At 53.2% G+C, this 14,682-nt stretch overlaps 5 protein-coding genes across 5 annotated transcripts; 2 read left to right on the top strand and 3 right to left on the bottom strand.

The window, feature by feature from the left end:
- Positions 1 to 26: 26 nt before the first annotated feature.
- Positions 27 to 2,054, bottom strand: CDV56_103547 (uncharacterized protein; the record flags this gene model as incomplete). Its single annotated transcript, XM_026757166.1, has 2 exons — positions 27 to 308; positions 381 to 2,054. The coding sequence occupies 2 exons, from the start codon at positions 2,052 to 2,054 to the stop codon at positions 27 to 29; spliced, it is 1,956 nt and encodes a 651-aa protein (XP_026612034.1).
- Positions 2,055 to 5,422: 3,368 nt separating this feature from the next.
- On the top strand, positions 5,423 to 5,896 carry ATP9 (ATP synthase subunit C family protein; the record flags this gene model as incomplete). Its single annotated transcript, XM_026757713.1, has 1 exon — positions 5,423 to 5,896. One exon carries the CDS (start codon positions 5,423 to 5,425, stop codon positions 5,894 to 5,896), a length of 474 nt encoding a protein of 157 aa, XP_026612035.1.
- A 1,812-nt stretch (positions 5,897 to 7,708) lies between these two features.
- Positions 7,709 to 8,104, top strand: CDV56_104327 (uncharacterized protein; the record flags this gene model as incomplete). Its single annotated transcript, XM_026757946.1, has 1 exon — positions 7,709 to 8,104. The coding sequence occupies one exon, from the start codon at positions 7,709 to 7,711 to the stop codon at positions 8,102 to 8,104; it is 396 nt and encodes a 131-aa protein (XP_026612036.1).
- Positions 8,105 to 8,189: 85 nt separating this feature from the next.
- Positions 8,190 to 10,567, bottom strand: CDV56_104372 (uncharacterized protein; the record flags this gene model as incomplete). The annotated part of the gene is made up of 2 exons (XM_026757991.1): positions 8,190 to 10,403; positions 10,454 to 10,567. The coding sequence occupies 2 exons, from the start codon at positions 10,565 to 10,567 to the stop codon at positions 8,190 to 8,192; spliced, it is 2,328 nt and encodes a 775-aa protein (XP_026612037.1).
- Positions 10,568 to 11,614: 1,047 nt separating this feature from the next.
- Positions 11,615 to 13,963, bottom strand: dppIV (prolyl dipeptidyl peptidase DppIV; the record flags this gene model as incomplete). Its single annotated transcript, XM_026758290.1, has 2 exons — positions 11,615 to 13,906; positions 13,958 to 13,963. The coding sequence occupies 2 exons, from the start codon at positions 13,961 to 13,963 to the stop codon at positions 11,615 to 11,617; spliced, it is 2,298 nt and encodes a 765-aa protein (XP_026612038.1).
- Positions 13,964 to 14,682: the final 719 nt, after the last annotated feature.

The following is a 14,682-nucleotide window of genomic DNA, read 5'->3' on the forward strand; positions in this document are numbered from 1 at the left end:
ATCAGAGGGGGGCATTAAGGCTAAGGCTATGGGCGGAAGACGGTCGACAGCGAAGGCGAGATCGACTGCTTCTTCACGCTCGGCGGGTTGGACTCGGGGCCTGGCTTTGGAGTCCCCGGTCGGGAGTGTTGCCGGTAGAACCGGAGGGATGTTGAGTCTGTGGGAGAGGCGCCCGTCGCGCTGCTCGGGGTCCGCTCCGAGGCGGTGCTGCTGGACGCATACTGGCGGCGTTCCTTGATCGGCCAGGTGGAGAGACAGGCGCGCGGGATGAGGCCTTGCGTTTCGGTTTCGGTCAGGGTGCACAGTGCCTGAGGAGTCGGAGTCAGTACTCGTGGTCTTTCGTTTTAGAATCATGGGGGAACGGGATTGGAGGAACTTACCCATCCATCATCGAAGATCTGCTCGAGGAGAACCATCTGGCCGTCGCTGACGTGCAGATGGCCGTCGCTGCGGGGTGCAAAGTCCATTTCGACCCGGTACACCTGCTTTGTCCACAGTTTCACCGACGGCACCTCCAGCTGCGTGTGCGACGGGGCTCGCCCAGACTCCGCGGGGCTTGCCTCCCTCGCGAACTCGGGCGGCGGCGGTGACTGCCGCTGGCGCGGCGTTTGGGATGGAGCTGTGGTGGACTGCGACGGCGAGGGGCTTGATTCCCGGGCAGCCTCCTGGTGGGGGTGCTCTCCTTCGCCCGAGATACGTCCCGCCAGCGCGTCGACGCTGATCTCCGCGGGGTTGCTCATGGCGACAGTGCCAGAGGAGACACTCCGCACCTTGACGAGGTCCAGACTATCGCTGATGTTGCATGGAGGAGGCTGAAACTGGTGCGCATCGTAGTCTCCCGAGTACGGGTTGCGACTGCTCATGGTGCTCCACATCGAGGACGCGTTGTCTTTTGGCTGCGGCTGAGCCTGCGCCTTGAACCTCGCCGTCACGGTTCGGACCGTCGAGGACCCATTAGCGCACAGATCGGTGACAATCTTTTGCAGACGCGTCGGCTGCGGTGGGGGCACGTGCTGGAACTCCTGCGCAAAGGCATAGCCGTGCGAACAGCGGCTCCGCCTGTCGGGGGTCGGTTTTTTGCCTCGTAATGACCTGGCCTTGTCCGCGATGAGGTGCACCGTCGAGGAACTGGCCAGGCGCGCGCGACTCGCCGCGGTGTGCGCGCGATGCTTCCAGAGCTGGGCCCGGTACGAGGTGAACAGATTGCTTTGTGTCTGGTTGGTCGAGTATATGCTGCTGCTTCCGTCGTTGATGGACGGTACTTTGTCCCGGTTGGACGCCTTGAACATCTCCGCTACGTTGACCAGCGTCGATGTGCTGCTTGTGTAGAGATTTGACGCGAATCGGTACACCGGATTCGGCTTCTCCGGCGGGGGAGGGAGCTTCTCCCCTCGGATGGACATCTGCAGAGCCCGCTTCTTGCGATGCAGCCGCCAGAAGATCACCCCGATCAGGATGGCTGCGAGGCTCAGAACCGAGATGACAACGCCGGCTTGGGCGCCGCGAGTCAACGTGCCCGCGTGAGTGGCCGCGGAGGCTGGGGTGGAGGTGGGATGGGAGACGCGGGTGGTAGACGGAGCCTGCGTGGTGGTCGGTATTGAGGTGGTATGCAGGGTGGTGCTGATCATCGAGGTGAAAGAGCTGGTCGAGGATGTGGTTGATGAAGACGCGGTCGTCGAGGTGGACATACTGGCAACAATTCGAAGCGGCTCGTCGAAATGCCCTTTTCGCAGATCCAGCGGCGGATCCGCAGGAAGAACGGCGGGTTTTACAGCCGCCGGTTCCATGTCCACCGTGGTGTCTGTTGTTGGTCCACGAAGCATTCCAGGTTCGGTCCATCCCTGCGCGGCAAGCAGGTTTGGGGTTGCGTCTGCGGTTGCGATTGGCTTCGTCTCTGCATTACTGAGTTCACTGAGAGGATCTGCAACGACTACCGGTCGAGCATTACCAAGATGGTACATGCCATCATCGTATGATCGCCCTGGAGCGTCTTGTAATGAAGCTTTCGAGCCCTGAGCTCCTCCTACAGGGAAACCGGCAGTGACAGATGTCATGCTGATGGCGACGGGTGCAAGAATGTTGGGGAAAAAGGCCGGCGGCGGAGAAGCCAGCTCGGTCTGACAGGGACTATTATACTATTGAATGTATCTGTTTATGTATCTTGATGCTGAGATTATGGCCTATCAGAGAACCTGTTGATGTTGTTGATGCTCAGGCCAGCGCCGAGCTGGTACTCTTGGCGCCAAAGAATGTTGTCGACAGCTGGCATATCCTGCTTTTCATGAACTCAGAGACGTATGCTCCTGCTACCGAAAGCAAGATTTACACCGATGATCGAATCAAAGTGATGTACAGGAACAGGTTGCATCCAAGATCGATCTGTGGAATCCGAACTGCCAGTGTAGTAGTAGTAGTAGTCGAGCCAGTGGATAACCAATCAACATAGCGACTGACTCGTAGACAGCAGAAGGTATGTAGATCACGTCTGCGGGTGTCTTTCTATTTCATGTCTCTGAAGGGAGCCGCCTGCCATTCTGTAAGGGTTGAGTTCAATGCGACGCTTGTGATTTGTTATTGCGGCTTGTACTCGGGAGTATTCATCCTAGCCCTGTCTGGATAACATCATGTTGGAATCTTGAAGCATATTGCGGTGGAGCTCTCTCACCAGCAGTGGGTTCTGACCTTCGATAAGGTTCATGAGATTCCTGCGAGGATAGAGATTTGTAGATGTTTGGGCAGAAGCAGGAACCAGATTATAATGTTGAGAGTGTTCAGTGTGCCATTGGATGGGTTTTTCCCCCTGGCATTCCAGTAGGATTCGCCCTTGATTCAATCAAACTCAAGCAATTAGTGCATAAGTAAGCATTGGCGCCATGTGTAACTGTGATGGTAAATATAGAATGAAATTAGTAGTCCTGAATTCACCAGTGTATGTTGCACTATTTGCAGGCATAAACTGCAAATTGAATCTCCAATGCCACTTCTCTAGCCAAGACTGCCTTATCATATCACAAGTCAAAGGTTGAGGGTTGGCGGCAGATTGACTTGGATGATTGGTCTCAGCATAGAATAATTCTTTGACTTCTGCAGATGATATTTCTGGGACATCTAGTGTTGTTTAGTGTTGGTATAGAAGAAGCATGATTATCTGGCTTGTTCGCTCTTATAGTCATGTTGAATTGCTGGTCCAGTTATTGCAGCTTGCTAAAGCCATCTTGATAGACTAATGGTCAAAATAGGTTGTTCTGACCAATGATATGGATGATCTATCTGTCAGTCTATCTCCAGCACAAATATATATATCCACACCTCGACCTCAATAGACACCTTTAGCAGCCATTATTATGAAGACAATTCAACCATCATGTGATCAAAAATCAACTACGTATTCTCTATTTGATATAGGGCCCTAGGCTAGGTTAGATTAAGACTCCTTTGTCTGCGCGTCTTGATGCTAGGAAGCCTTTGATTCTCCTTAGATAGCTGGCATGATGCCAGAGTTAGAAGACTGATGCGGTATCTTCCTTTGACCCTTATTCCTTTATACTAGTAAATTATCCTGACTTGTAGAAGCAATTCAAAACAGGAGATTCGTGAAATACTGCCTCGAAGCACCAACCTAGTATCACTATGCCTATTGTTACTGCTGATGGTGAATGGTAACCTCGGCTAGAGGAAAAGAGCTTCCGCAGAACCAAACAGGTAATAAGCTGCCTAGCTGCCTCAGGCACCACAACTCCGATAACGTCCGATTGCAGGTCAGCAATTAATAATGATTAGCCGTTGAAATAGTGTACACAATCCACGACTTGTTGAACTGGATATCAATCTACTGATGTACCGAGTACTCTTTCTTGACTCTTGAGGTTGAAGGAAACAAGCGTTGAGGGAAGCATCGGAGGAAATCGGCAGAGTCGGTAGCTTAAGGGAGATGAGGAATCCATCCCTGTGTGCGCATGCCTCAAGCACTGGCAGGGAACAGACGGCTCAACAGGGTTACGTAACCCTGCATATGCAATCACCAGGTCATGATGATCCTGATCACCGCTGGAAACTGAGGCTGAGAAGTGAGGCAGGACCTTGGCAGCCTTTCAACACCACGAAGCATCAATTGATCAGATGTTCAAATACTCTGTAGATAGATATTATTTGAAAGGCAAGAGATTGATATTGATATCAACTTCCTAGCAAAGAACACGTAGACTCTTAGTAGTATGGAGTACTGCTGTGGTGGTGACCTCAGGGTGATCTATCTCGCCGAAATTTCAGGCTAAAACAACGGAGCGATTCTAGCCTGCTTGGGACGGACCAAAAACAGGGCGAATTCCTCTGGTGCATCCGGGGATATATAACGGGTGCAGCTCCCTCGGACGAGTCGCATTCGACCTCTCGATTCCGGTCACTGACAGAAACCTTTCTCACGAGTCACGACAGGAGCTGGCGCTGGAGCTGGAGCTGAGGAGGAGGACTCCCTTTCACAGCTCAGGTCCACGACGGAAACAAACTCCCCAAAAACCCAGTCGGTGAGACATTTGCCAGTTTCCCTCGGAAGAAGAGGCTATTTTCCCTCCAGCCGAAGCCAGTGGCTCACCCAGCTCCATTCCTGCGCGACCGGCTCTTCCTGTTCTGGTCATTTCTGGCGCTCAACCTCCGGTTCTGGTGGAGCCGCAGCCCGAATCGGCCCGGTTTAATTGACTCCGACACGGCGTCCTGCATTTTCGCTAGTTCTGATTGGCCGACTGCTCTGGGTCGAGTGGGCCGTACCGTATCATCGGACCCATAATTTGGCCCACTGCAAGAAAAAAAAAAAAAAAGAGGAGCAAAAAAGAGCAAAAAAGCCTTTCACATTCCCCTTCAGCTCTCCTTTTTCTGCCTGTCTTTAGTCAATGGTTTTGATTTTCTGTCAATTGACTCTAAACAAGTGTGTAGTTAGATAGCAGCAGCAAATCTGAATCAATGATGACCGTAGAAGATCAAGTGGATGGCTACGTTAGACTTTGGTGGACTCTACGGAGCTGCGCGGCCTGCAAGGACCCTGAATAATTGGCTGTACCAGGACCAATCCCACCTTGGCCGTGACCCGGACGAACCCGATAAGTCATCCGTTGTCTGGTCGATGAGAGAGACTGAGACGCAGGAGAGAGAGAGAGAGAGAGAGAGAGGAAGTCCTAAGAGCCTAGGGCTCCAATCACACACTAACAGCGACTGGTGAAAATTCGGCATGGAAGTATTTATGTCCTAGATGGGTCTCTGGGCATCCTGCCCTCCCGCCTTTTCCTCCCCCCAAAAACCTCTGCCAAATCTCCTTTTCCTTTCTTTCCTCTTTTTTCCCTTTTCCTTTCCCCCTTCTACACACACTCCATCTTGCCTTCTTTGAGACTACCTCATCTCAAACCCACCACAAAACCATCAAACCATCACAATGGCCTCCTCTCGTGTCTTTGCCTCTCGCCTGGCCTCCCAGATGGCCGCAACCACCAAGGTTGCTCGCCCTGCCGCTCGTCTCCAGCTGGCTCCCAAGCGTACCTTCACCACCCAGAGAAAGACCGCCGTCCCCATGACCCCCTTCCAGACCATCAAGCGTCAGCAGCCTAGCCTCATCCAGGCCAACGCTCGCCAGGTCTTCGCCAACGTCCAGTCCCGCCGCCAGTACTCCTCTGAAATCGCCGACGCCATGGTCCAGGTCTCCCAGAACATGGGTATGGGCTCTGCCGCCATCGGTCTCGGTGGTGCCGGTATCGGTATCGGTCTCGTCTTCGGTGCCCTCCTCCTCGGTGTCTCCCGCAACCCTGCTCTGCGTGGCCAGCTCTTCTCCTACGCCATTCTGGGTTTCGCCTTCGTCGAAGCCATTGGTCTGTTCGACCTGATGGTTGCCATGATGTGCAAGTACGTCTAAACGTGACCCCCGTGTGGTCCTAGGATTTGATGTGGCTTTTTCGACCGAATCATATCGAATCGAATCGAGAAATCGCGGCATCATCTCTTGATGAAGGAACAAGACCGAAACTTCTTGCTTTCAGCTTCTCCGTCCGGCGTTGTGTGCGTTGGGTCGGGGGGTGTGTGTTTTAGAGGTAATTTGTGGTGGTCTTTTTGATATATCATGTACTACTTTTCCCGCCAGCAATCATCTACAATCACCAAATAAACTGTACATATAGAGTTTAAAATGGCCACTCACTCCGTCCGGAGCCGATTCCTCAATTTCTTCCTTATTCATATCAATCACAGTAGCACTGAGCGAATCTACCAACTGATCTGGAGAAGCTTGACAGTCGTCACTCAGTAGTCTACTCCGTACTCTGTACTCGTACAGAAAGTGGACTCAATACAAGGTGTCTACTCCGTACGGAGTAGATATGGAGTCCAACATGCCACGGTGGATATGATGATTGGCGCGAGCTTCCCCGGATCCTAGAGAATGAGGCGTTCTTCATTCCGTCTACTCTACTATCTACTCCGTATGGACAATAGAATCGAGCCGAGGACCAGCATTCAGTCCTCCATAATGAAAATATTTTAACTCCTGTAAGAACTCTATCAAGCAGTCAGAGGCAAATTGCTTTGAGGTCGCTGTTTGTTTCCGTTTGAATTTGGAATCAGCCGTGCTGCGGTGTGGATCATCACCACTATTTGCTTGTAACAGCGATAGAAAAATGAGTTTTGTGAATGGATAAATGCATACAGGATGCATGCAGAATGATAGCTTGTTTAAATACAGCAAGTACAGACACAGACTATGGACACGGACTGGACAATCTGAAGCTGAATCCCGGTAAGGCAGGCTGAGCAGGATTTGCAGCTTGCCAGTTGCCGAGTCACCGCCCTAGATACAGGGACATCTTCATTTGATTTGATGCGAGGATCGGCGGTCATCATCTGCTCTTGCTGCAAGCATATGCTAGTGTTTGCTCTAGCAGATTAAGGAGTAATGGGATATGCACTGAGGAATGAGTGATGCATATTTCTGATGTACCTTGCAAGGGGGAGGAATGGTAGCGTTGTTTTGATGGCCTGGTTCACGTGATGCTCATGAGGAATTAGGATGGCCCAGTGTGAGTAAAATTAAGAGATCAAAGAGAGTCTGCTCCTAATAAAGTACGGGAATAGAGTCAATGGTGTGGGCACTGTGTACCTTTTCAATATATATTTGGCATTGATAGTGGTTATATATGATCTAAGACTGATCCTACTACTAGACAAGGTGATGTGCACTCATTCAAGGAAACTTAGGCACGTTATATATTCTTCCAGTGTCTACCGCTGTGCTATGTGTCAGGCATAACCAAAGCCTGGCTGGGGTCGAGTAAGTTACATAGCATAGGCCACTTCAACCCTTCAACTCTGCTCATATCTTCAAGCAACGCACGAGAGTAGACTCACCATCACTTCCATAACACCCGTAGCCATCCTCATCTTGAATCTCATAGCCAAGTCTGATGGTGATACCCCACACTCCGCAACTCCACAGTCAATACAGGCACTCGGGCACTCCCGGAACAGTCTCTAAGAGTAATATACTAGATTCTTATCTACCAGGTGAAGACAATTAAACGCATCATGCCATGAATCCATTCTCTACATCCCACAACCCCAACCTGACACGACAAAACCTCATCGTGACAAAAGCTGACTAACACCGGGAAATCATTCTTCCTTGATCCAGGTACGGAGGCATCAAACTGACCAAATCCAAGCTAACAGCATAGACATGACGACCCTCGCCTCTCTCATCTCAACGCTCACGCTCACATCCCCCAGAGACGCAGACGCAGACGCAGAAGCAGAGCCAAAAAAGCCAACACCCCTCTACACCCCCGCCTCCGTCCCGCGCATCAAGAACGCAAAGCGGCTGACCACCACCCGCCGGAAACAGCTTCTCCGGGCCGCGGAGCGAGAATATGATGACCCGCCGCCGCCGCCGGGGCTGGGCGAGTGCTGTGGGAGCTCGTGTGATCCGTGCGTGAATGATCTGTGGCGGGAGGAGTTGGCGTGTTGGAGGGAGAGGTGGGGGGATGGTGCTGTTGAGAAGAAAGGGGATGCAAGTACGGAGGGGAATGGTGATCAAGGGTGTCGGCAGCGGATGCCGGGGAGCTTTGACTGGTGATGTGATCACTTTGAGGTCAATTTGTATAAACCATGACGCATATAGACTGATAGACTAGCTAGCTATGGAATTCAATTGGAAGTGCTTATTTGACAATCTCAACCTGGCTGCCCGAAGGAACCTTGGCTTCATATTCCAGTGCCAACCGTATCTCCTTGCCCGGCTGCAACTTCAAGATCCACTTGACCTCGCCGTTCTTCCCCAAGACTACTGCCCCCCTGCCCTTGCTCGTCTCCATCGCCATCTCCACCGGATCGCCTTCCCTTTCCAGCCCCTTCGGCTCGAGGATCTGCACACGCAGTTTATCGTCCTCGCTCAGCGGCACCTGGTCGGACACAATCAGGTCAACAGCGATGCTCTTGGTGTTCTTCACCCAGCATGTCCGTCTAAAGACTGCTGTGTGCTCCTTGCTGAAGAAGCCGCCCCCAATGCGGCGGACGGACGGCTTCGCGTACGCCACCAGGATAGATGGATCGACGCCCAAGGAGATATTGAAGGAGTCGTTCGGCGCGCAGTTGGGCAAGCTGGTCGTTCCCAAGAAGGTGCCGTCGACCGTCATCCCCGCTCGACCGCGGAGGATGGTTACAGAGGACGTGTTCTGGATGCGGGCGCGCAAAAAGGCCGCCGCGCGGATCTTGGGAATAATGACATGGGTGAGGGCCAGAGACTTCAAGTCCAGCTCGGCCAGCACGTGGCGCCGATGCACGCTCGACGGCACAAGCGTACGGCGACCGGGGAGGTCATACGTCGTAGTCAAGCCGTAGTCTTGTTTGACGGAGTCCTGGTGCTCCAGACTGCCTGCCGCAATGGTTTGGCTATCCTCGTCCTCGTCCTCTTCATCATCGTCTCCGTCGTTGTCGGTATTCAAGCCGAGCGCTCTGTTGACGGCGGAGTTGAAGTATGAGCTCCTAGATGGGGCTGCCGCTGCCATCTGTCCTTGTGCCCGCATGGCCATCCCGAACCCAGCCGGCGGAGGGAGGGCATCCAATCTCTCTCCCCGCTCCGTCACCCGCTCGATCAAAGCCTGTTGCTGACTTTGCATTTGCTGTTGCTGACTTTGCATTTGCTGTTGCTGTGCGTTTGAAGCGCCAAACAAGGTAGGCTGAGCGGCCGGTCGCGGTGGAGCTTGTCCGAACAGTGATGCGGGTGCAACCTGCGGTGCCTGCATTTGTACTTGAGGCACGTTGGCGAGCCGCCGCTGATTGGCCTTCTCCATTTCCACAAGCTGTTGTTTAAGTGACCTTGCGTGAGCCTGAAGCGACTGACCGGGCTCGTCGAGGCTGCGCAGAATGTTGTTCCACGAAGGCTGGCCTGCGTTGTTGGGATCCAACTTGATATGCCAGCCCTGCAGTTGAGGAATGCGCTCCTCGAGCCCCGAAAAGGAAGCCTGGGAGGTGGACAAGGTCACTTGGGTGTCCCGCCATGTCTCCGAGCACGAGTTGTGGAACTCGGCGCGGTAGGTCAGACGAGCGGACGAAGAAGGAGTGCTGATCCTGAGATCATAGCGAGACACCCAGCGCGGACCTGGGATCACATATGTCAGACGCAGTGTCACGTCTACAACATCGGTGTTACTTCCAGCCTTTTCCACAATCGAGCTGCGTCGGCTCGATCCCGGAGTCATGATCGAGTGACTGTCGAGATGGACCACGACCTGACTGACGGTATCGGTCCAGAACCGTCTTCGCTCATTTCGCAACTGCTGCTGTTTCTTCTTCCTTTCTTCGCGCTCCCGCAGGCGTTTCCTGCGCTCCTTACGAGCATCCTTCAGAGCTGCCTCCTTGGCTTTGTTGTACGCGGTTTCCAGTCGTGCTCGCTTCCGATTGAGTCGCGCTAGGATTTTCTCAGCCTCTTGGATTTCCACTGTCGACTTGTGGTGCCGTTCGCATTCGACCGAGTGCTGCTGGACATAAAGCTGAAGGAAATCATTCAACTTCGCCGCGTCCGCATTCTCCATGCTCAATTTCTTCCCGTAGCCTTCCATGATATTCGAGACGCTGAGTGACATGGATTGATTGCCGCGCGCTTTGGCGAGGGTAGCCTGAACCTCTGCAATCTCTTTTCGTACCGCCTGTAGTTCCGAATCATCGATGCCAAAATCTCCATCCGAGTCGGTTTCTAGCGCGTCGCTCAGCTCATTGTCGGAATCCTCAGGATAAACATCCTCGAAATTCTCCCGGCGAGGGACTTTGTCGGTTTGGATGTCGGTGATGGTTGCTGAACCGGAGCCGTCGACACGAATGGAATCCGGGTCAACCTGGGGATCGAGGCCAAGGATGGTGATTTCATTCTGACCGGGCTGTAAAAAATCAGCATACAACTTAGAAATTCCTGTAGGCAGCAACTTACCTGGATAGTAGTCTGGATTTCACGAACAACAGTCGCTCTGAGCGGAGTCAGAGTGACAGATTTGGTGGGGAGGTCAGATACCAGAATCTCAGCCGTTGACACTGACAGAGACATTTTACGAGAGCTCTATTTCTTAAGATTTGCATTCCAAGGTCGCTTGAGCGAGACGCGTGGGGTTTAAATACACGGAGCGAGGCGCATACGGCGGGGGAGCCTCGTCCGCAGGCAGACCTCTCAGCCACTTTGAGTGCTGCCTTGTCTTCTCTGCCTATCAGAAGACGAACTGCAGACAGAGTTTGACGAAGGAAATCGGTCCATTAGTGCTGTCTGCGTTGGATCAGCAAGAGAAGTTTCTGTATTGCTTGATGCCATAAACTGCTTATGATGATCAGACGCGTCGCTACATGGTTGAAGATCTGTAAGCTGACCATCTCAGAATACTTCATGGTCGCACAAGTCTCAGGAGCCCATCGAACCGAGAAGAAACGCAGTCAACAACTTAGATCATGTACCATCACATAGAATCCTTTTGGATGTGTCAATCGAAGACTGGATGATGTTTTCAGTCCCAAAGAGGAAACATGGGTTGGTCACGTTGAGCTGATTACCTCATTGGGATATTACTTCTGGTCTAACCTTGTTGAGATTAGTCTACACGTGACAGGGTGATCATTCTAGTCCACTTACCCTTTTGGGAATGACAACCAACTACTACCTGTATACTTGCTTTCTTCTCACCACTCCCTTTCTCTCATCGTCGAGTCAATAGTCTCCTTTTTAGAACTACGTGTGGCATAGCGGCCAAAGAGGACAAGAACAGTCCTGCTCGGACCTCACATCGTTCAACCTGCATCTCCCGAAGACCCAGGAGAACCCCTCCAGGAGTGACCACGATGCTACTTGGACGAAAATTCATACCGAAAGATGACTATTCAGGTACGCGTCGGAGACCAGGGGCTTTTCCAAGACCCGCCAATCAAACCTTAGACAGTTCGCAAAGACTTGGAAAATGATGTTACTGCCTCCGACTTGCAACCGAGTCTTGCTGCAGGAATGGAGCACTGGACATATCTGGGCTCTGTGAGTAGAAGTGAGATTGAACACTCATTGCTGCCGATGTCTAGGTCCAGACAAGGACTCGTAATGCCACATAAGTCTTAACTACAGAACCGACTTCTTACTCCACTGATGCCCCTTCCCCTTCTCCTTCCGCTTCTTCTCCTCATACAGCCGCTTCGACAATTGCCGATACAAGAACACATTCCCCCCATGGTACCTAATCCCATGATCCGAGTCCGTGAACCACTGCACCTGCAGCTTCTCCGGCGTCACTCCCGCCCCAACAAGCGTGTCCACCAGCGCCGCCGCATTCTGGAAATGCACATTATCATCACCCGTCCCATGCTGGATCAGCACCCCGCCACGCACATTCTTGTAGCCCACCACATTCCGGATCGCACTGGCATTGTACCCTCCCCCGTTGCTCTCCAGCGTCTTCATATACCGCTCCGTATACATCGAGTCATAGAACCGCCAGTCCGACACCGGAGCCGTCAGCAGACCAAGCGAGAATGCCCCGCTGTCGGTCTCGATGACTTTGCCCGTCAGGTAGCCGCCGTAACTCCACCCCCAGATGGCGATGTGCTCTGCGTCGACGAAGGGGAGCTTGGCGGCCTGCTGCGCAGCGAAGACCTGGTCGGCGGCTTCGAGCTCGCCGAGGTGGCTAGTGACTTGGCAGCGGAAGGACCGGCCCTTGTATCCCGTCCCGCGGTTGTCGACTGTCCAGGTGATGTACTCGAGCTCTGGGTCTGAGGCGACGTAGGCCTTGAAGTCGAGGGCTTGCCAGGCCTTGGAGACTTCTTGCGCGCCGGGCCCGCCGTAGGGGGTGAAGAGGACGGGGTATTTCTTCTTCGGGGAGAAGTTGACCGGGAGGCGCTGCATGACGTTGAGGGCTTCGCCGCTCGGGAGGGCCAGTTCGAAGTAGCTGATGTTCGGGAGGGTGTATTGTTTCAGGGTGTCGAGCACGGCAGCGTTGCTGGTGATGGTGCGTAGGGGCGCGGTGGAATTGATGGCGTAGAGGTCCTGGTAGGGCACGTCGGGCCCGCGGTAGGAGAGGATGTAGTATCCGCCCTGCGAGGAGAAGGAGGCGGACCAGACGGCGGGGACGGCGTCGTCGACTAAGGGGGTGATGGCCATTGTCTTCCAGGAGACGGAGTAGAGATGGCGCTCGGTGCTGTGGTGTTTCGTGGAGAGAAAGTAGACCAGCCGGCGCGGCTTGTCGATGCTAAGGATGGCGGTCACTTCCCACTCGCCCTCTGTCAGAGCAATGGGCTCCCCTCCGGCGACAGGGAACAGCCAGAGATGCGCCCAGCCTGACTGGTCCGAGATGTCGATGTAGTACTCTTCCTTGGACTCGCCGATGGGCCCGATATACGCCATGGACAGCAGATTATCCAGCCATCCGTCTGTACCGTCACGTTCATTGATGATACGGGTCCTGAGCGAGCTCACGTCAACAGCGACGACCTTTTGCTGGTCCTGCACGCGGTTGTACGCCTTGACAGCTACGATATCATGCGTCTCGGTCAACCACGCCACCTCGCCGATGATCAACTCCTGCGCATCAAACGCATCGATCGGGACAGGCGCCCACTCACCGGTGCGTAGCTGCAGCAGGTTCAGCTCGACGGTGGGATTCGTCTGCGACACCTTGGGATACCGCAGCTCCAGCTCACGCGGGTACGGCGGCGCGATCTCCTCGTTGTCCATATAGTACGGCACGGTGAAGGTCGGGACCCCCGTCTCATTGAACCGCAGGAAGGCGAGGTACGCCCCGTCGGGTGAGAACCAGAGCGCAGACCGGTCACCCAGGATCTCCTCCTCGTAGATCCAGTCCGGAACGCCGTTGAAGAGATCCGGCCCGCCGTCGGTGGTGATCTGGCTGGTCGAGGCATTGGTCCAGACGAAAACGTCGTTGCCGCGGACAAAGGCGATGGCGTCGCCGGTGGGACTCCACTGTGCGTACTGGATGTCGCCTGACTGATACGGGGCGAGGGGCGTGAGTTTCAGCGACTGCACGTCCTGGATGAAGTAGTCGGCAAAGTACGAGTGCCGGTATTGCTTGGTGTAGTTGGTGGCCCAGAGGACTGAGGAGAGATCGGGATGGATCCAGTAGCTGTAGGCATCCTCTGGCACTCCGTCCGCAGGGATGAGGGTTTGAGTGTGGTTGGTGACGATGCTCTGGATTTTGAGACTGCCATCCTCGTCTTGGTAGACATAATCCCCATCCTCCGAGGTGGAAATCCACTCGACTGAGATCGACGAGGGGGAAATGGCTCGCTTGACGACCGTCTCATTCAAGGTCAGTCGTTTCTTGCCGCCTCCAGTGGGAGCATATGGCTGACGAGGGACGTCAATGGCGGCAGCGCAGCCGAGAAGAAGGAGGATTGACCACTAAATTGTCAGTCATATGGCATTTTTTGGTGTTTTGATACAAGCACATACCTTCATTTTGATCGCAGCTGGTGACAGGGGTAACCTGCTACGGCCACCCTGCCTTAAATACCTTGAATATTAAGGAATGTACCCCGCAACCGAGCCAAGATGATTGTATCATTTTAATCCCGACGGAGAATACTCAGGAGATAGATCTTGAGCACGATATCTACCATTCAAGTTGTCTGCTTTTCGATTGCCAAGCAAACAATTGTAGACGGAGGATGGCTATCAGCGGAGTATGCACTTAGCGTTGTAACCCAAGACTGCGCAGATGAACAACAAGGAATTGACAAGGAAATTATCGGTATTGATTGGCCTACGATGTTATTATCGTTATTTGACCCTTTAGCATGTCTTACCAGGCAATTTCCCGTACATGCTGCATAAGTCGAGATTGATTCGGCATGTCGATTATCGGATATCTGCAGTTTGTTTGTACAATGAGCAAAGTCCCGGATATATAACTGGTCATCTTCTAACGACGCCGGAAGACCACCTGGACTAAAGATTAGCGGTCTGGAAGACTCAGTTCCTGTCTTCATGTGTGTTATTTCCCCTCATAGACGTGCGGTTGGTCGTTGGTGCGGCCAAAGCAATGCCGGTGATGGCGAGGAGAGAGAGAACTGAGAGAAATGCATGCTGCAAAGATGATTCCAAGCTGGAAATTTGTTTGTTTCAGACCGAGATTGAGATGAGACTGATTTTGGCCGTAGTACGAAATAAGGCTGGAA

This window comes from Aspergillus thermomutatus, assembly GCF_002237265.1.
Source record: "Aspergillus thermomutatus strain HMR AF 39 chromosome Unknown NODE_192, whole genome shotgun sequence".
Classification (NCBI taxonomy): Eukaryota; Fungi; Ascomycota; class Eurotiomycetes; order Eurotiales; family Aspergillaceae; genus Aspergillus; species Aspergillus thermomutatus.